Genomic DNA, 22,106 nt, shown 5'->3' on the forward strand with positions numbered 1-22,106 from the left:
CTTTTGATTGGCTGGCTGGTTAGTAGTTGTGCTCGAAAAACTAGCTCAAATTTGTATTTTTTTTTCTTACTTTACCTGATTGCAACGCTTGCTACTTGAGTGTACGTACCAACAATTTGACAGCGATGGCCGGCATCTTGTTGAAAATCACAACAACACCAACTATGAAATAAGTTTGCCTGTTGCCGGTTTCATAGTTGGTTGTTGTTTTACACAAACAACACATGTATTTGTCTCAAATTGAGCACTCCAGAAACCTACACTAAGAGTCGACGATCTTGGCATAAGATCGACAAGTTAGTCAGTTATGAAGTTGCTACGAAACAGGCAACACAACATACGCAATAAGTTATTTCCGTTACGGAAATTTGTAAAATTCATTCGTCCGTCAAACTAATAAAGTGTTGTGTGTACTGTTAAGTTAAATTTGTGTAAATGGAAAATATAGTACAACCAATTAACGGTATATAAATAATTAAACAAAGTGATAATAATATAACAAACACCAATTTGTTTTAAAATAAGTGACAATCCAAAAAAAAAAACTTTACACGTATTTTGAGTTAGTGCGGTATTTGTGCGTATATAGCAATACCCACTACTAAAGTGTTGGATATATAAAAAATAAATCTCACAAATTCCACTTGGAAGCTGAAAAACAATGACAGTAACCGCATTTGCCGCCGCAATGCACAGACCCTTCTTCAATGGATACGCCACCATGCAAGGTAAGTGTCAATAAAGATGTTAATTCGAGGTTTTTTGTTATAAAAAATCATTGATAAAGTCACAAATAAGAATCTAAGCATTGTGTAGGCGCTTTAAAAAAAAATTTGAAATTTATTTAGTCCACAGGGCTGTCATAAAACGGCGTTTTAGCATTCCTAGTTCAGTTTGTTGACAAAAATATTAAAATTTTTTTAAAATAAATCAAATATTCTGACTTAATTTATTTTATTATTTCAATTATTTTTTTTACTTAAAAAAAAGCATATGGCAACACCAAAATAATTTTAAATTTTCTTAAAATTATTCTTTATCATAATTCAGAATAATGCTTTATGCAGATCATAATGATCAGATCTCTCTCAAATCTCATATTAAAAACATTTCCCTTAAATCATAGCACAACATCTTGAACTTCTATCAGCTCCTCTTAAACATAAACTCCTCTTAAAATAACTCCCTACAGCGCTTACTAAAGAAAGTTCAACACTTCGGCATTCAGTACAGCTTCCTATACTATTTTAGCATGTCGCTTCAGCCATTAACACCATTAAGAGTCACAGTTGGTAGTACTATTCGTGATAGACAATCGTGTGACCTTGCGCTGTTCAATGTTATTGCCCGTGTAACTTCCGTAGAAGTCAATTGTTGTCATTCGGCGTTTGTTTATATTCATATCTCAATAGGCAAAGAAACAAAAAAAAAACATTTGACACTTTTCTACGGTAAGCATATTGCAACAACAACAAACTGGCATATTGCCTACTAATAAAGGTCATTTAAATGAAAAGAAATGATTTTCAAAACGCCAAAGTCACATTTTAAGTGCTGAGTGTAGGCGCGTGCGTGCACGTATACATGCATAGCTACTAAGAGACCGCTTGAAGTTCTATTTTACCTGAACTAAGCGCTATTCACTTAGTATGTAGTCGTCGGCGCAACGCTTAGGGTCCCTGCCGTGTTCCGCGCAATTGGAAAATTAGTTTTTATTACACACTGAGTTATTGTGTGAGTGCCGTAGATGACTACAGTTCAGTATTAGTATGCATCTTAAATGCTAAGCGCATACACATGCTTATATTTTTCGAAAAAAATTGGCTTGAAATCGTCGTAACCTACTATATGCAACAATTTTGAAAGTAACACATTCTAATATTTCACACTTACAGATGCGGGACAAGGACGTGTCAATCAGTTGGGTGGAGTATTCATAAATGGTCGCCCTTTACCGAATAATATACGCTTAAAGATCGTCGAGATGGCCGCTGAGGGTATACGTCCATGCGTCATATCGCGTCAGTTGCGCGTATCACACGGTTGCGTTTCGAAGATACTCAATCGCTATCAGGAGACCGGCTCCATACGTCCGGGTGTTATTGGTGGTTCGAAGCCACGTATTGCCACACCAGAAATTGAGAATCGCATTGAGGAGTACAAACGTCAGAACCCAAGCATATTCTCTTGGGAGATCAGAGATAAATTGATACGTGATGGTATTTGTGATCGCACAACAGCACCTTCGGTCTCGGCGATTTCTCGTTTGGTACGCGGACGCGATGCGCCCGCCGATGATGATGGACAGAAGACACTATCCGGTTCGGAACATTCACACAAACCCTCCGATGAGGATGCATCGGATTGCGAGAGTGAACCGGGAATAGCGTTGAAACGTAAACAACGTCGCAGTCGCACCACTTTCACCGCTATGCAATTGGAGGAGTTGGAACGCGCTTTTGAGCGCACGCAATATCCCGATATTTATACACGTGAGGAATTGGCACAACGCACAAATCTCTCAGAGGCACGCATACAGGTGTGGTTCAGCAATAGACGCGCTCGCTTGCGTAAGCAGAACACTTCCGGTCCTACGACGGGCAGCAGTGTTAGCGCGATGACAGGCAGTTATGTGCCCCATCAACTGCCCCCAGTTGCTGCTGCTGCCGCGGCGGCGAATAACTATGCTGCAGCGGCTGCTGCTGCTGGCATGTTGCCGTCGGTTTCGTCCGAAGCCACAGCAATGGCTGCTGCATATCAACAACAAATGTACGATTTCTATGCCGGACACCCCACAGCTCCCGTGGCGAATCTATCACCCAGCACAATGGTACCGGGTACTGCTTCGATGACACCACCACATCAATTCTACGGCTCCGCACCCAACTATAATCTGCCCTCGCATAACCTACTAGGAAACAGCTCGGTTGGCGCAACAACGAGTGGCGCTCAACACACCGCTGATATTGGTGCCACTTTACAGTCGCAATATCAATCGATCTCACCGCTAATGCGCTCAAATAGCAACAATAATAGCATGAGCTCATGCCAAGGTAGCAACAATCATAATCTCAATTATGCAACTGAAGCCGCAACGGATTCCAACCAATTGTTGACTCGTGACGACAGTCCCAACACATCGGTGTCGCCAGCATTCGGCGCTACGGCTAACAACAGTGGCATTCAATTACCACCCACACCCAATAGTTTAAGCGCCGTTATTGGCAATGAAACGCATGTGAGCGGTAATGCCATTGGCTCAACGAGTGCCTCGAACGCTGCTGAAGAATTGCAAAGTGCGTTGAAGACAGAACCACAACAAATGCAACAACTATACGGCAGCTGGAATGCATCAATGGCGCAACAGCAATCCACTTCGAATCACAATATGTCTACCGCGCGACCCACAGCTCCTCTCTCGCCGGAGGATTCGTTGAACTCGAGTTCATCACAAATACCCGAATCGACGGCGGCACATATGATGTTCCAACATCAGCGTGATTTCACGCACAATCATTCGCAATATGCACCACCACCACCAACGGCATCCTCGTTCCATACGCATGCGCATCATCATGCAGCTGCTGCCGCACAATATGCCTCATCGCATTTGGGCTTTCATCACAGCGCGACGGCCCCCAATATGAGCGCCACAACAAATGGCGGTTCATCACACTTTATGCAACAGAATTTCGGTAGTGCAGGTTTTAACTCCTCACCGAAAATCAATTATCCTACAGTGCCACAGCCCTTCTATCCTTCCTGGTACTAAGCATGACTTAGAGGATGTGATTTTTTATTGTATATAGTATTTGTAAATAATGTATAGTCTAGTATGTAATGATTTTATAGTTTTAATGCTTGAGTTCAGGTTTCTACAAATGAGGCTTTCGTTTTGTTTAGTAATATTAATAATATAGGGAGAGTCTAAATTCATATTTACCGAAGTGAATTTTAGGAATATGTGTATGTATATTAATAGTTCGAATCAATTTAACTGTTCATTCGCTTCATATATTTTTCATTTCGAACTAATACATTGTAAGCTAGTATTGCTGGTTCAGCTTATAAAAAATTAATGAAAATAATGCTTTATAAATATAAGAAGAAGAAGACATTTGCTTTATTATTGTATTATACTACATATTAAATATTATATAAATCTAGTAATATTTAGTAAAAAATATTGTTAATAAATATTATTAAGTTATTGAGTAATCTATTGAGAACATATAAAAAGAGTCGAACATCACGGCTCTAGAAAGGGTTTTACTTATATGAAACTAATATTAAATGAAGAGCTATGTATGTATTAATAAAAATATCGAAAATTAAATTCTTCCGTGTTTTTCTCTGTACATAAATATTTTTCAATCTGAAATAAGTGGCGTGTTGTTAGTATAATAACGTTTTCACTCAACCAAGTATCCAAGTCATATCGGACCTTCTTCTTTCTTTTCATGACTGTAGACAAGATTTCTTTTTGAGTCGAACAATAATTTTGGTCTTGTTATCTAATAATCATTCCGGAAGATTATATTGGTCTACAACTTTGCTTCCGCCGTTTTCCAATAGATGTCTCTATGATCAAACACTGGTCGATTAAATCGATTTTCTTTTTATATCGATCTTGGACATTTGTGTAAACATTAATCCAACAAAATATTTGTAGAGATCTGTTTTCATCCCAAACTTATTCTCAACTGAAAATGTCGCTTTTTGAGCCCAATTCTCGACATTTACGGGAAATTTTGCTTTTCTTTTTTAATTCCAAGAAAAGTGCGGCTGAGGCTCATCGACATTTGTAACTGTTTTTATACAAAAAAAAAACTTAAATTTACAAAAAACGGCGGAAGCAAAGTTGTAGGCCTATAATAGGTTGTGATTTCTTGTTTCTTTTTCTCTCTCACATATTTTGCTTGTAATTTTGGCAGAAAACTCTGTTCTTATTCTGTTACGACTTTATATTATATTAAAACTTGTCAGAATGAATTGTTTATGTTTCCAAATGATTGGAACTAGAGAACTGAAGATCATAGTTCTTCTAAAGAAATGAAATTTTTATCTGTTAAATAGTACAACATGTTTAAAATATTCTCCTATAATTTCAAGTAAATCCAAGTAAAATTCAAAGAGATAGACCTTTTGGAAGTTCCGCCCATCAGGCCACGGTAGTTTCAATTTGAAACTTAAAACGCGTTTATCTCAAACTAAATTTTATATTTCAGTGAAATAACGTTATCTAGTTATGTAACGAATCAGTTTCTGTTTGTTTATCACAACTAAAAAACTAGTTCTTTTTGGTTCAAAGTCTGTCAATAACTCAAATTTTCATAATTTTTCCCTACGTTCAATACCGAAAATTTTTGGTTTATTCATTTTGATGAACCAATAATGTCTTATGTTGTCCATGGCAAGAGCATTTTATTGAGACGTCAAGGGAAGATAAGGTTCCAACGGCTCAGTTTTCGAAATTTTTAAATAAAAACAAGTAAGGAAGGGCTAAGTTCGGGTGTAACCGAACATTTTATACTCTCGCAATTTATTTATTTAACTTTATTTATATTATATAATACACAATTTGACCCACATATTCGTCATATATATTGTATAAAGTCCATTGAAAGTTGGAAACCAAAATATTAGATTAGAAGCACCGAGGTCCTCATGTTCGATATATGGGGCCTTAAAAACCTATGGTCCGATTATGTGGGCGACGCCACGCCCATTTTCCATTTTGTAAAAAAATCTGAGTGCAGATTTCATCTGTCATTTCTTAAGTGAAATTTAGTGTTTCTGACGTTTTTCGTTAATGAGTTAACCCACTTTTAGTAATTTTCAACCTAACTTTTGTATGGGAGGTGGGCGTGGTTATGATCCGATTTCTTTAATTTTTGGACTGTGGTTAAAGTGGCTAAAAAAAAAACGACTGCAGAAAGTTTGGTTTATATAGCTCTATTGGTTTGCGAGATATGTACAAAAAACTTAGTAGGGGGTGGGGCCACGCCCACTTCCCCAAAAAAATTACATCCAAATATGCCCCTTCATAGTGCGATCCTTCATACCAAATTTTATTTCCATAGCTTTATTTTTTGGCTTAGTTATGGCACTTTATGTGTTTTCGGTTTTCGCCATTTTGTGGGCGTGGCAGTGGTCCGATTTTGCTCATTTTCGAAAGCAACCTTCCTATGGTGCCAAGAAATAAGTGTGCCAAGTTTCATCAAGATATCTTAATTTTCACTCAAGTTACAGCTTGCACAGACGGACGGACGGACGGACAGACAGACATTCCACTCTTCACCCTGATCACTTTGGTATATATAACCCTATATCTAACTCGTTTAGTTTTGGGTGTTACAAACAACCGTTATGTGAACAAAACTATAATACTCTCTTTAGCAACTTTTGTTGCGAGAGTATAAAAATTATTATTCAACCTTTGAAACCCTTTTTTTTTGATTTGTTAATTTGTCATATATTTAAAATAAATTATCTTATTTTATTTAAATTCCTTTACAGCTTTTATATATCAGATATTTTATATCATATGGTCAACCAAAAAAAAAACAAAAATTCCATTGCCAACATACAGTTTCTTAACTTGGAGAACTGATTTACAACGTAGTATTAAAACTTTAGTAGTAAACTTAGTCAAATAGCAACTTTACTTCACATTAAACTAACTCTTCTACATTTGAGAGAACTTAGATTTTGACGTTTCTTCTCTACGAATTGTTGTCCCAGATCTACACAGCGACCATCGTCCGCGCAGTATCATCATTAATGAACATATTTATATTGGCTATTTATCAACAAGGTTTCTTCAATATTCCAAGATGGTTTCTTTTTTAACCCTTAATTAGGCGCATGGGGTCAGTTTTTTTATTTGATCTCGGCTATGCTAAAAAATAGTTTTAAGAGAAGTTAAGTTTTTTAATTTTTTTTATTAGGTATAATGTTCCAGTTATGTTTTTGTTTTTTAAAGTTAATAATAATAAAGAACTTGCTTAATTACTATAAAATTAATTTTATTTTATTTTGTTTTGACACTCATTTCTTAATATTTGTTTGGGGTCACTCAAGACCCCATGCGCCTAATTGTGTGATTTTTTCGATGCGCTTAAGTAAGGGTTAATTATAAACATTCCTAATGCTGTAATGTAGTTAATAAGCTTTTCAAAATCTCATTTTCAATCTAATTGATTTTTATAAATTAATAGTTTTATCGTTTTTTGCAGACGTTGTTTAACCAAATGGATATTCAAAAAAAAAAGTTATATAAAATGATCCACGATAAGTCATAGATTAAGAGAAAAAAAAATATTTTTTTAAATTGGCTTTTTTTATAATATCTAATATGAGTAAGTGCTATAAGTACTAAAATTGTATATGTACATATGTAACTGTTACAATTGAATATTTCTTTATAATTATAGCTACGTACATATATATTTTTTATTATATATACTATATATTTTTGTAATTCATTCACATTAAGGTCTTCTGAAACTATCGGTGAGCCAAAATGTAATTAATTACATAACGTTATGTGCCACAAAATTCGCGCTATTTGTAGTCATATTTGTATTGAGCGCACAATTAAATTTCTCTCTCGTCAAAGGCTACGAAGATTTACGACCGATATATGCGTCAAAAAAGCGATAAAACATGCCAAAATGTGTGAATTTTCTAATTTTCAAGGTATTCATTGCGATAATTTCAAAATATGCACATGCACATATTGTAATTGATTGATTCATTATCTGCTAATTGAGCAATTCGAAATTTTTCACACTTGTTAACCGTATTCAACAATCAAAAAAATTCTACAAATAGTTCATTTTTGTACATTATGTCCAAAGTTGGTCTGATTTATATCTACAATGACCTTTTGCTGACTTCATTACTTTTCCAGTGAAGCAATAATTCGTCTAAACGATTTTGTGCTTAAGCAGAATTAGCACTTAACGCTCACTCACCACCACTTACCACTTGCCGTACCGTACAAGAGTGGATTGCATACGTTCACTGAGTACACTTGTGCACTAATCCACATTTGCGGGGACGACTTTTGATTTTTGGAAAAGATTTCCAATTTCACCACTTAAATAAATATTGACTTTGTGGTTTTAGCTGGATAAGTTAGTTGACAGTGCAAATTTACTTATACACTGCAAATTTTACATATTCTTCTACAATACTTATCTCTCAGCTATCCAATCTGGCGCCTTAGAAAAGTATAGATCACAAAAGATGATCTACTTTGGCATTAACAATAGGTGTGTTTACATTTCGTACGTTTGCAAAATTTCGAATTTCGAACAAAAGGTGAAAATTTGCAAAATCATATTTTTTTCGCTACCGTTTCGACAATCCTTGGCGAATTCGTATGATTGGCAGAGATGGGTATGTGTGCGTAGTGACTTGCAATAAATATTGTTGTTGAAAATATTAAGGTCTGTGAATTATAGGTGTCATAAGAGACCAAGTTATATATTTGCAACGTGTTATAAATATGCATATATTTTTGCGATTACCTGAAATTTGTTATGTTGTATTTCCCAGTTTATTTATATAAGCTCTCGAAGCGGTATTGGAATTATTCTTCGATGAAATTGGTTATTCCAATCAGGCTTGTCGAGAGAAATACTTCAATCTAAGAATGATTTGATAAAGCTTCACTTAGGACGGGTTTCTACAGCTAACTCATTCTCAATCTATATGATTTCAATAAGAATTCTCCTTTTCGAATTTTAAGCTAGAAATATTAGAATTTTTCTTGACTATTGAAAGTATTGATTCCAAGATCTATTTGATTTGCTTTTTGGAAAATCCTTCCGAGATCTATTGTTAAGCCCCTCCATCCAAACTGGTATTACATCAATTTTATGAAAATTTCCAAATGATTTTTGACTTTCAAGTAATCAATATTTATACTCTCGCAACCTGTTGCACAGAGTATCATAGTTTTGTTCACATAACGGTTGTTTGTGTCACCAAGAAATATAAGAGTTAGATATGGGGTTATATATACATAAATGATCAGGATGACGAGTAGATTTGAAATCCGGATGTCTGTCCGTCCGTCTGTCCGTCTGTCCGTGCAAGCGATAACTTGAGTAAAAATTAAGATATCTTAATGAAACTTGGAACACATGTTCCTTGGCACCCTGAGGAGGTTGCTTTCGAAAATGGGCAAAATCGGTCCACTGCCACGCCCACAAAATGGAGGAAACCGAAAACCTATACAGTGTCATAACTAAGCCATAAATAAAGTTATGAAAATGAAATTTGGAACATAGGATCCCATTAGGGAGGGGCACATTTGGATGTAATTTTTTTGGAAAAGTGGGCGTGACCCCGCCCCCAAATAGGTTTTTTGTATATAACTCGCAAACCAATAAAGCTATATAAGCCAAACTTTCTGCAGTCGTTTCTTTTAGCCATTTCCTTATACAGTCCAAAAATGAAAGAAATCGGATAATAACCACGCCCACCTCCCATACAAAGGTTAGGTTGAAAATTACTAAAAGTGGGTTAACTCCCTAACGAAAAACGTCAGAAACACCAAATTTTACATAAGAAAAGGCAGAAGAAAGCTGCACTGAGATTTTTTTACAAAATGGAAAATGGGCGTGGCGTCGCCCACTTATGGGTCAAAAACCATATCTCAAGAACTATTCGACCGATTTCAATGAAATTCGGTACATAACACTTTCTTGACACCCTGATGACACGGGTGGAATATGGGCGAAATCGGTTCACAACTACGTCTACTTCCCATATAACCCAATTTTGAATTCCATCTGATTCGTTCACTTTATAATGTATTCATAAGGAACCAATGAAGCTAGCGGAATAAAACTTTACACAAATACTGTATTTGAGCTGTGACATCACTTGTGGAAAAATTGTCAAAATCGAACCATGACTTTTCAAGGCCCCTGATATCAAACATGAAGAACTCAGTGCCTAAGGTTAATTTTTCACCGAAAATATAGGTAAATCCCTCAGATATTTTAATGTAATTCATTCTTACAGTTTCTTATAACAGTTTCTCTCTGTACCTGAAATGGTAAAAATTGGGTCATAACTTCCCCCAGATCCCATATACCTAATTATAAGTAATATTAAATTAAGTGAGCGTATAGTCTTCGATACGTTGTATCTTGGTGGTGAAAACGAGTGAAATCGGTTTAGGAATTACCTCAGTCCCCATATACTATTTATGATGATTTTCGTTATTCTATTGAACTTTATGCCGAATATATGGGTCGAATTGTGTTGTCTTTATAAAATTACATCAATAAATTGCGAGAGTATAAAATGTTCGGTTACACCCGAACTTAGCCCTTCCTTACTTGTTTTAATATAACTTAAACCCGACTTAATCAGATTTTTGGAACTTCAGGAATATGCTATAGTTTCTTTCAGTATAGTTAAAAAAAAGTTGGTGATTTTTGTAGGTGCTAGGTGGTAATTCCTCCTAGTAGTCATTTATATAACATTCTGATAACTTTTCCGATGTGACAAGTGGGCCTCGGCTGAGTTGAGTAAGCGCTAGCACATGGGCAATTACCAGATCCTTCTTTGCTAAGGTGAATCGCAGGATCGAACTCCCTTAGTAAAGTTCGCCTCTCCTTAGTCGTAGAGGCTCTAGGCTGTTAGGTTAAAAAACTTACCGGTTGTTAGCTGTAAAAGCTGCCTGGAGGAGGACGAAGTAGAATCATCTTATCACTTTCTTTTGGAATGTCTCCCCTTTACGAGATAAAAGACAAAGATTTCTCCGATCTCACCTTTTCGAATAAAATGAAAAATATCTGCATATTTGTAGTCAGTTGATGGCGCTTTGTCGAATCCTAATACCTAATGAAGGGGATCCCTGCTTCACAAAGGACTGTCTTTCATAGTCTACGTGTGTTTACCCTCTGGAGAACAGCCATATAACCTAGTCTAACCTAACCTATGGCTCAAAGCTTTTGCGAACTCTTCTCTCCTTGGAGAAGGCAATGAAATATCAAATTCCGTTTTCGATCCCTACTATGTTGAGTATATTATATAACGCATTGTACAGTACTGGGCATCCTTAGATTTAGCTCTTGATAGAAACTCTAAAAAGATCCTGTCTACCTTACAGTAACCTGACACATAACAGTTTTAACAGATACAGTTTCCGCGTGATGGCTTCTGATTATTGTTAGTAAATACATATGTAACCTGTGTCGAATCTGGTTATATCTGGTTAATTGATAAATTTAAATACCTAATAGATTTTTGATCGAAATTCGAATTTTCCGTGGCAATAATTAAAAGCACATTTTCTGCAATTAAATCCATGGTAGTTGCAATGCGTCCAACTGTTTTCCAAATTTCTGTAATAATCAAACCGAGTTTCGGATTTTCTACAATTTATTAGACACTAGCTACTGGTTTTCTTAAAAAAAAAAAAAGAAAAAGAAAACGTGTTTTTATTTTTGTATTCCTATATTTTATTTTTAAAGCTGAAATCGATTTGGTAATTAATGATTTGGCAATTATAAATATTGTAGGCAACAAACACACTATGCTTAAGCGGCTCGTGCAGATCAATGGATTCGTGAGGTAGCAATGCACCCACTGCGAGCCGATAAAGGCTAAACGCACTAAATTTCAAGTTTTCCTACTTGCAATTGCCAGCAAATACACGTTTTCTTTTTGTTTTTGTTCATTTTTTAATTTGAAACCGCAGCGCCTGCAAGCGCACTGGGGCAGTTAGTAAGTCTTCGTCGTATACGTGTAAGCAGTAGCAAGTTAATTTTCGGTAGCGTAAAAAAATTAACAACAAAAAGTCATATTAATGTGAACAAAAAAATTGTGATTCTTGCAGCGAAGATTAATTATGTATTATTTGTGAACACGTGTGTGTGTGCGCTTTTAATGTCGGAAGCTCTGCTGCTTTGCAGCTTTGATCGCGCTCACTCGAAACCTGTTCTGCACTTTTTGATAAAACTTTAATCTTTTCTTTTTCAAAACAAAATATTAAACTGCTGTGGTTGTGGTGCTGGGGAGGCACTACAAATGTCTACTTTTTGGTCAAATTAATGAAGTTTAAACTGTTAGAAATACCGCTGATTTAACTATGTGTAGTGAGTACACGCCAATCGCTAGTCGCAGTTGTTAGCTTTGGCGGATGCTGTTTGCTGCCATGTTCCTCATTGCACAGCTGTTTAACAGCGCGCTACAACAATTCACGTGTTTGTTGTTAAGCTGTTGGTTGTTCTTTAAACACATTTTCGGAGGTGTAGCATTGATTAATGATGTATTGTCTCGAAAGTGAAGTAAATTCTATGAGAAAACTTTTTCATTGCACATAATCATGGCTTTTGGATTTTTTTTTTCGAAAAAATTTCATATTTAAAATATAAAAATAAATTTTGTATAAAAATAAAAACAAAGCAATTTATATGCTAATGATTAGTATAAACTGTAATGAATAATTTTTTTTTTACTATTTTTGAGCGTTATGAAAATAACAAGTTTAAAAATGAGCGGTTCTTGAGGCTTGATTATTCCAGAGTAGTATCCAATAATCATATGCCGTCGTATCAAAATCTATTCTGAACTCTATTTGTAAGAAAAAGGCATAGTGTTGGTAAATAACAGTAAATCTCGAGATTTCCAGAAACTTATAAGTGACTTGATATTAAATGTAGATTTGCAGTTTTTGTTGGATGGCCAAGACCATAGCAATTTTCAAATAATTTCTTCTTTTCGAAAGGATAGGGATAGGACTGGTAGGCTAATAAACTACACATATGTATATCAGTTTTAGACTTTTGCGATACCAGATGGAGTATCCTCACGTAGTACATTCGAAGTAGTCAACCTTTAGGAGACCTGCGCTTGACGCGTAGTTTAAAAAGGTATGAGGCTTCATACCATTTCCAGATGGATCTCATACACAGAGATGCTCCATTGTTTCTCTGGTACCTTGCTCTTGACATTTTCTGTGTCCATCTTGAACTATTAGCCCCATTTTACAGGTATGTTTCGTCATCAGACTATGGCCATTGAGTATTCAATACAGTCCCTTCTATCGAGTGACAGTAGGATTTCGTAGGGTCTACCGCTTTACACATAGCTTAGTAGTTTTGCACCCCAAAATACTTTTTCTAACGCGTTTTGATCTTCATGCTCTAGTTCAGCTCATCGTATAGACAGTGCATGGGTTTGCCAATGTCGTTCACGTTTCTGGATGACAGCTAATAAGGGTTAAGTAAAGTCAAAATTATTTAATATTTCTTCTCGTTTTCGGTTCATGGATTTGTGACTTAAGTGTGTTTTAGTATATCATGATCGAATTGAACTACAATTCGGCGGCAAATGACGATTTCGGTCTCTAATTAAGCCTAAATCTAATAAATATACTTTATATGATTTCTAGGACTGTTAAAGTATTTTTGAATACATTTTTTAGCTGACAATTATTGAATGAAGTTTGCTACGGAGCTCAAAGAAGCTATTTCTCGCTTGTGAAGTCTTCCTTTCAAGTATTTATTTTGAATTTTTTAACGTATGGAAATCCAATGAACTTTTGTATGTAGTTCGTATGATCTCTTCTTATCCTGGTATCTAGCGAAGGTGTAAGAGCTATACCAAAACATATTAGTACTCTTTTTATAATCTATCATCATTCACATTGTGCTCAGTTCATAATGATTCATAAGTTCAAGCCCACAATCATACTAACACCCTGTACAGTCATCCCACATGTTTGTATAACGCCTAAATATTTGCATACACAGGTTGCGATCGCCTACTAAGGACTGCTAGTCGCTTCCTTAGGTAGTTAATACCAAACTTGAAGGAGTAAATATCATAACTTCTGTATTGTGTGTTATATGTTGTTAAAATCGAATGCTAGCATACAAACGCCTTTTCAGCTTTTTGCTTGTAAACAAGATCAAACACTGCATTTCTTTGCTATGGTAATAATCCTTAAAATTGGGCGTTGACTAACCACATACAACATTTCCGCGACACATTGTTCGGTGAGAATAAGGTCAATTAACATAGAACAAATACAAACAGTATAGCGCAAGAATACCAAAGGATTTCCCTACACACGGCCGACAGTGGTGCAGGTAAACACAGCGCCACGATGTAGGCGCTGTACTAATTCTTTAAGTGTATGTCTAGTCTAGAAAGAGAGGAAAGCCATGAAGATTCGCTGACTAGCTCTGACATAGTACTTTAGTGCTAGTATAGTGAGGGGTGCCCCTTCTACTACCCTTTTCTCCTAATACAAGTTACTACAAGAAATTAGTAGCTGAGCGCTGTCTAAAGGCTGATTTGACATTCTATACTTACTCTATAGTTTAGCACTATATATTTACTAAATTTAGTATGAGATGAAGCATTTCTTGAAGAATGAATTTTTACAGTTTACCGTTTCGTGTTGTACGTTGTTGTATGTAGATTATCCTCTCTTAATGGCAGCAAACTTTGTCAACAATGGATTTGTGTTGAAATTTTGAAAGTCCTTAAGTCAAGGATAACTATTTTTGAGTATTCGTTAACTATCTAATACAAACACAAATACATAGGTAGCAAAGGCATGACATGTAAACATAAGTAAATATAAAGGTACCAAATTGTATGAATTTGTTGTTGGCATGTCACATACAGTGTGTTCGTAAATTGTGCAGATGATAAATATAATTTCGAGGTTTCATATAGTTTAAATATTTATACTCGAGCAAAAATTTGATATAAACGATCATTGTACCGAGGGATTCGTCGGATTTTGAAATGTTTGAAAAATGGGCGTGTCGAAACCCTCTCAGTTGTTTAATCTACCTATCTTCTAAAGTAATAATTCTAGATGCGCCAGATTTTGTGAAAACATTTCTCTTCTAAAAACACCAGAAGAATTATACTTAACCGCACAGATTTGCAGGTATGGATATAATTCAGTTTAAAAAAAGCCTCGGTACCGAACACGTTTAGGTAAAATATCACACCTTAGCAAATATTCGTCCGAAAAGACTTGGCCGTGTGACTGTTTGAAAATGAAATCGGACTACTACAATACTTACTATTTTAAATCATTTAAAAACTAGTCGGAATTGGGTCGATCCGATTTTTTCAAGCTTCTAGATTCCACATATTAGAACTTCTGTGTCGGAATTTATTATCGAATATGTCGGTCAATTTTTGAGCTGCCTTCATAACACTATGTGCGTTTTTTTATACTCTCGCAACAAAAGTTGCTAAAGAGAGTATTATAGTTTTGTTCACCTAACGGTTGTTTGTAAGTCATAAAACTAAACGAGTTATATATATCAAAATGATCAGGGTGACGAGACGAGTCAAAATCCGAATGTCTGTCTGTCCGTCCGTCCGTCTGTCCAACGGATAACTTGAGTAAAAATTGAGATATCTTAACGAAACTTGGAACACGTATTCCTTGGCACCCTGAGGAGGTTGCTTTCGAAAATGGGCAAGATCAGACCATTGCCACGCCCACAAAATGGCGAAAACCAAAAACTTATAAAGTGTCATAACTAAGCCATAAATAAAGTTATGAAAATAAAATTTGAAACATAGGATCGTATTAGGGAGGGGCACATTTGGATGTAATTTTTTTGGAAAAGTGGGCGTGACCCCGCCCTTAAATAGGTTTTTTATATATAACTCGCAAACCAATAAAGCTATATAAACCAAACTTTCTGCAGTCGTGTCTTTCAGCCGTTTACTTATACAGTCCAAAAATGAAAGAAATCGGATAATAACCACGCCCACCTCCCATACAAAGGTTAGGTTGAAAATGACTAAAAGTGGGTTAACTCACTAACGAGAAACGTCAGAAACACTAAACTTTACATAAGAAATAGCAGAAGGAAGCTGCACTCAGATTTTTTTACAAAATGAAAAATGGGCGTGGCATCTCCCACTTATGGGTCAACCAACCACGACAACTTCCCATATAACTCAATTTTGAATTCCATCTGATTCCTTCACTTTAATGTATACATAAGGAACCAATGAAGATGGCGGAATAAAACTTTACACAAATAGTACATATCATCCTGGCTTCACTTGAGAAAAAATTGTCGAAAACGGACTATAACTTTTCAAGACCCCAGATATCGGACATGTTGAACTCAGCGCCTAAGGGTAAATTTTAACCGAAAATATTGGTAAATCTCTTAGATAATTTAATGTAATTCAGAGGAAATCTTTTTCTTCTAATAGTGTGTCTCTGTTCCAAAAATTATTAAAATCGGATAGTAACATCTCCTAGGTCCCATATGCCTAATTATAGGTTTTTCACAAATACGGTGGGCTTTAATCTACATATATGTATTGGTTAATATATGAGATACTATATCTTTGCGAAATTAAGTGCGTCTATAGTTTTGGATATAGCGTACCTAGCTGGTGAAAATGAATGAAATCGGTTCAGGAATTACCTCAGCCCTCATACACTATATAGGACGATTTTCGTTATTCTATTAAACTTTGTGTAGAATTTATAGGTAAATTTGGGTGTTATCTTATTAAAATTTCTTCAATAAATTGCGAGAGTATAAAATGTTTGGTTGCACCCGAACTTAGCCTTTCCTTACTTGTTTCCGATAACATTGTGACTTAGTACTAAAAATCCTAACCTAAAATAATGATTTCTGCTTATCTGGTTGACGTTATTGTCGAATTTACAGTTAATGTGACAGTTTGAAAATGAAATCGAACTACTGCCATCCCTACTATTTTAAAACATTCCAAAAATAGTCGAAATAGATGATTTTCAAGACCCTAGATACCGAATATTACAACTTTTGTGTTTTTGTCGGAGTTTATATCGAATATGTCGGTTTATTTGGGAGATGTCTTAATAAAATTATGTGTGTATCTTTTCCGGAAAATATTGTAACCTATTACTAAAATCCTAACCTAAAATAATGATTTCCGCTCATCTGACTGACTTTATTGTGGTATTTACTGTTATTGTGACAGTTTGAAAATGAAATTGAACTACTACCATGCCTACTATTTTAAACCATTTCAAAAATACTCGAAATCGGTGATTTTTAAGACCCTAGTTACCGAATATTAGAACTTCCGTGCCTCTGTCGGGCTTTATACCGAATATACCAGTTTATTTGTGTCTTATTGAAACTATACGTGTATATTTTTCCGAAAATATTGTAACCTATTACTAAAATCCTAACCTAAAGTAATGATTTCTGCTTATCTGGTTGACGTTATTGTCGAATTTACCGTTCATGTGTCAGTTTATTTTAAATAATTTCAAAAATAGTCGAAATCGGTGATTTTCAAGACCTCAGATGTCGAATGTTAGAGCTTCCGTGCCTCTGTCGGAGTTTATACCGAATTTTTCGCGTCTCACTTGTGAGATATTCTCATAAAACTATTGCGTATCTTTTTCCGGCAATATTGTGACCTGGTACTCAAAACCCTAACCTAAAATAATCAGCTGGTTGACTTTATGTCGAATGTACCGTTCAGTATGGGTGATATTTTAATGAAATTAAGTGAAAGTAAGAATTAAAAGACATTTAGGTCTGAAATTGATGACATCGGTCTATATGTTCTCCTAAACCCATATAGGTAATATGCTTATTACCGTTCTTCAGTTTTTGTAATATTTCTCTTGCAATATAATATTTTATTGGAAAATTGAATTGTAATAAATTGTGTTACCAATCAAAATATTAAACAAGTCTTATTTTGCGATGAAGTAGAAAATTTTAAATAATAACCCAAGCAATAAGCATTAACTTAGTGCACAAGTTCAGTATTTACAGATCGATACTACCAGTACCCTTATTCTTAGTGTCAAAGTCAAGCCAATGCCTCCTAAATGACAATAGTTAGTGTATTCAATCGAAGCCCATAATTGACTTTAAAGATTTTCGCGTGGGCACTGACACCGGACAGACTAAACATTGGATTTCCCCGAATGAGAACTCTTTAATTCCTATAAGTCTATTCTTATATAACTGCCATCATTGACCATTGCAACGGCTTCAACACATTCCAAAAACTATACTCATAAAATACAAATTCCACTAACAATTTCCATATTTACAAGTTCGTTTTTTCACTCGCTCAGACTCATCAACTGTATTATACGAGCGCATTGTTCGCTCCCATTTATCCTTGTATTGGCAACAACGAACGCACGTACTCGTACATACACCTTCATACTTGCATAGATTCATGCATAAAACTAGTTGACTCCCTGCCACACGCTGCGACTTTAATGGCTCTATCGACATGCACTCGCCAGGTTTTGTCCAAACAGTTTCCAGTCGCTGTTTGAAAACATTTCGGTTTACAGCAATCACGCCACACAGTTGCCTTCCATTCTCGAAAAATGCGTCGTGTATGTGCTTATGTATGTGCCGACGACAATGTCCTTGTCCGGTTTGTTTTTTGTTGTTGCTCTTTGCCTTCGCTTTGTCACATTGTTGCGATTCACTTAAGATGAAATTAAATTGTCAGCGCGACAAGGTCATCGCGATCATTAACAGATGATCGATACAGTAACATAAGCATGCCGCGCAACTCAACGGCCGAAGGTCAGTGCACAGTTGGTGCGAACAACGGAATTGTCAACACTCCAAGCCACCCACTGATTTGTCGTTTCGTCCTTTTTAGCATAGCTGACATCGCTCGTATTCGTATTTTCGCAATGTTATTCGACCGGACGCCTCGCTTGTCATCTCCTTTACTCGTCTAACTTCGATTGCACTTCGTGTTCATGGTTGTACGAGTAGTATGTCTGCAGTAGGCTTTGTTTGTTGCCGCTAACGCAGTTTGATTTCTATTTATAGTGGAAATTCAGTGCAGGCTTTGATCTTCAAATCACTCTAATCGATTATGAATGCTTAGTGGGATCAATCGTTTGCTCGGACGCGACGTGTATTCGCCGTGGAGCGTTGTTGTGGTGTATTTCTGTTTGGGCGAAGTTTCAGCTTCCTTATGGACAGCAATTATAATGGAATTTTATGTTCGATGGAAAATGGTAGTGATTTTTGTGTGCGAGTTTGTTGGATACGCTATAAGGCGGGTAGGTTGGAAAATTAAATTCGAAATGGTTGTGTTGGAAGTTATGTGGTTTTAACCGAAATTTTTCTTTAAGGTGACACAGTATGAAAGAAGATAGGTAGTATGTGTGTATTTTAATTATCGGAATGAAACTTCAAAGAAAATCAATCAGTGGTGATAAATAAACAGCTTGATTTTTTATATTTTACTGTAGTGGTATCGCTAACGGAAAATTCCATGAATGGTAAGTTTTGGCTACGAGTTGACCAGTTAATGTCTCCTCGTTTTGGTCACATTTCTTTTCCAAAAATATAATTGCAATCTATGAGTCCTTAGACTCCTAATTTATGATGTGTTGCTTTGAAATTTTTCAACCTGGTGAGAAATGGTCCAATATACCGCTCTGTCTTCAATGTAAAAGCATGTCTTTCATAACCTCTTGCTAATACAGCCACATATGGGGAAACCTTGTGTAGAGCAAGGTGTTTTGACGTTTAAATTCATCAGCGATGTCGACCGTTTATAAGTCCAATCCAGTGGAAGATTATTTCGATCGAGAGAAAAGTTAAAATAAAGCCAGTGAAGCTTTGTAGCTATACGTTATTTAACTAAAGGCTCTAGTTTAGGGATAATCAATTAATATGTTTTAACTTCTCAAATTCTAGTTGAATTTTTACCGTATAAAAGCTTCCGATTTTTGTTATGTAAAAAACAGCGTTCAATTAAGGGGCTATACCAGTGTAACCCATGAAAAATTAGACGATTTTCATGATTTTTATTTTTAAAGAAAGTACTCGATCGAATGTTTCGAAGTTTTTGGACATAATAAGGTATATTTTCAGCTATATTTTACGATTTTTTTTTTACAAAAATATTGAGAAATAACGGAATTATGTGCTTGTCTTCGAAGGTGCCAAAAAAGTTCTCCAACTGCTGACATGGTTCCGGCCGAATGAGTAGCTGAAACAATAAAATTCAAAAATCTATCATTTAAAAACTATTCAAGCTACGACCTTACCGCTTTCACAGAATATTTTTGAAAGTATAAACTATGGAATAAGCAAAACAAATTTTTTGAATTTTTAGAAAGTGTCACATTGGTATATCGCCTTAAAAATCATTCATAAATTCTCCAGATTACAAATATGAGTAAAACATAGGTGAGGTCATCATATACATATAATTTCAATAAATGCTGGAACTTAGAAGTCTGTTACATAGGTTTTGTCGCGTAAAAAATGGCCTATTTCCAATATTTTTTTTGCATGTAAAAAATTATTTGTTTAATTAAAACTTTTTTCTGTCTTATAGATACATATTTAAAGAATCATTTCTGAAAAATTCAACAGTAAAACTCCTCCATTGCGACGTCATTTTTGGTTACCTCCCGAAAAAAGGGGCACCCGCGTTGTCAGCATAACTCCTGACAGGATCATCCAAAATTAAAAAAAAAACAAAAATTAGTGTTTTAGTTAAGACCATAGACTCGTGCTTGAACGAAGAAAAGACAAAATAAGTAAAATTTGGAATTTTGGCAGACATTTTCGGTCAAATTTGCTTGACATTTTTTTTTTAGTTGTAATTGAAAAAAAAAATTAAATGCTTCGTTCAAGCACGAGTAAATTGTATCTCGAACACCTGTTCAAAATTTCATCAAGATCGGTTGAGTAGTTTTCGAGAAAATTTGACAACCGGCTTTGAAAAAACGGTTCCGAGAAAAACGTGTTTAAAGTTTCGAGTAACAATAGTACTTGACTTGGAGCGCACACCTTCCAAAGGCTGTATCTCCGAAACTATTATTCGGATCGACTTGAAACAATTTAGGACAATATTCTTGAAATGTTGTAGAAATTGATAAGCCAAATAACAAAAAATCGATTTTTTGAATCCACGAAACCCATGTAACTCCTTAAGCCGGTTCCCAACATCTTAAATATTAAAATATTAGATAAATCTGTTCGTGAGCTTGTCATAGCTGCCGAGAGGCGACACGACAATCTTTTTAATATTCGTCTGAACTGGAATCGAGCTTAGGTCCAAAATCATCATTTCTAGCAGAGTTCTATGACTACATAGGGGTTTTTAACTGTCTATTATAAAACTAGTCGATGTTTCGCAGTAATCGAGTTCAACAATAGTGGGCGCCAGCGTAATTTTAAAATTAACCGACGGTGAACTTCAAACACAATGCAACCAATTATACCGTAAAAGCACACCTTCATACCACAATCTATATAGATTTGCTTAGACTGTTAAATTCATACGAGTATGTATGCGCATCAATACAATTAATACCATAAAAGCGATATTTAATGATTAATGATAACTTTTTATAGCACTTGCAGTGTTAAGCTATTAAGTCATATTTTATATAGAACCTACACACCAAACATTTGTAGCTAATATCCTGCATATGTGGAGCAGACTGTGTTCAATATATACAATATGTAGCTACAAAAGTCCTCCCTTGTGCCTTTCATGCAGAGTTCTTGATGATATTGGCGATAGTGACCGACAACGCCACCGTCACACTGGCCGTCGCATATGCGCCACTATCAGTGTTAATGGTTTTCCATTGCGGCAAAATAGCGCAATGCCAATGGTAATTCTTACCAACATTTCAGCTCATTTACGGTAAATGCGTCAACTGCGGTCAGTCAGTCAGCCAACGCCACTTGACTATTTCCATGCATATGAACTTGCTGCCCAGACTGGTCATATATGAACAATACATATGTATGTATGTATGTATGTCTAAAATAAACTTATACGCATGTTGACTTACTTACATTGGTGGCTGGTGGCTGGTGGATGGCTGTTACGTTGTTTGACTGGTTGCAGTGGGATTCCTTAATTTCGGACTGCGTTCGGCTGACGCCTAGCGTGACGATCGCAATTGACTTTATTATGTTATTGTTGCGTACGTTTGTGTGCTTGTGTGGCGCTCAACGGTTACGGTTACGCTTTTACGCAAACAAAAAAAAGCACGAATAATAAACAATAACCAAAAAATATAACTAAAGAATAAACGCATACATACAGACAAACAC

At 35.6% G+C, this 22,106-nt stretch overlaps 1 protein-coding gene across 1 annotated transcript; it reads left to right on the forward strand.

The window, feature by feature from the left end:
• The first annotated feature begins 162 nt into the window (after positions 1-162).
• LOC105215266 (segmentation protein paired) lies at positions 163-4,269 on the forward strand. The gene is made up of 2 exons (XM_011189089.3): positions 163-728; positions 1,896-4,269. The coding sequence occupies exons 1-2, from the start codon at positions 662-664 to the stop codon at positions 3,770-3,772; spliced, it is 1,944 nt and encodes a 647-aa protein (XP_011187391.2). The 5' UTR covers positions 163-661; the 3' UTR covers positions 3,773-4,269.
• The last annotated feature ends 17,837 nt before the right edge of the window (positions 4,270-22,106 follow it).

Source organism: Zeugodacus cucurbitae, chromosome 3, assembly GCF_028554725.1.
Source record: "Zeugodacus cucurbitae isolate PBARC_wt_2022May chromosome 3, idZeuCucr1.2, whole genome shotgun sequence".
Lineage (NCBI taxonomy): Eukaryota > Metazoa > Arthropoda > Insecta > Diptera > Tephritidae > Zeugodacus > Zeugodacus cucurbitae.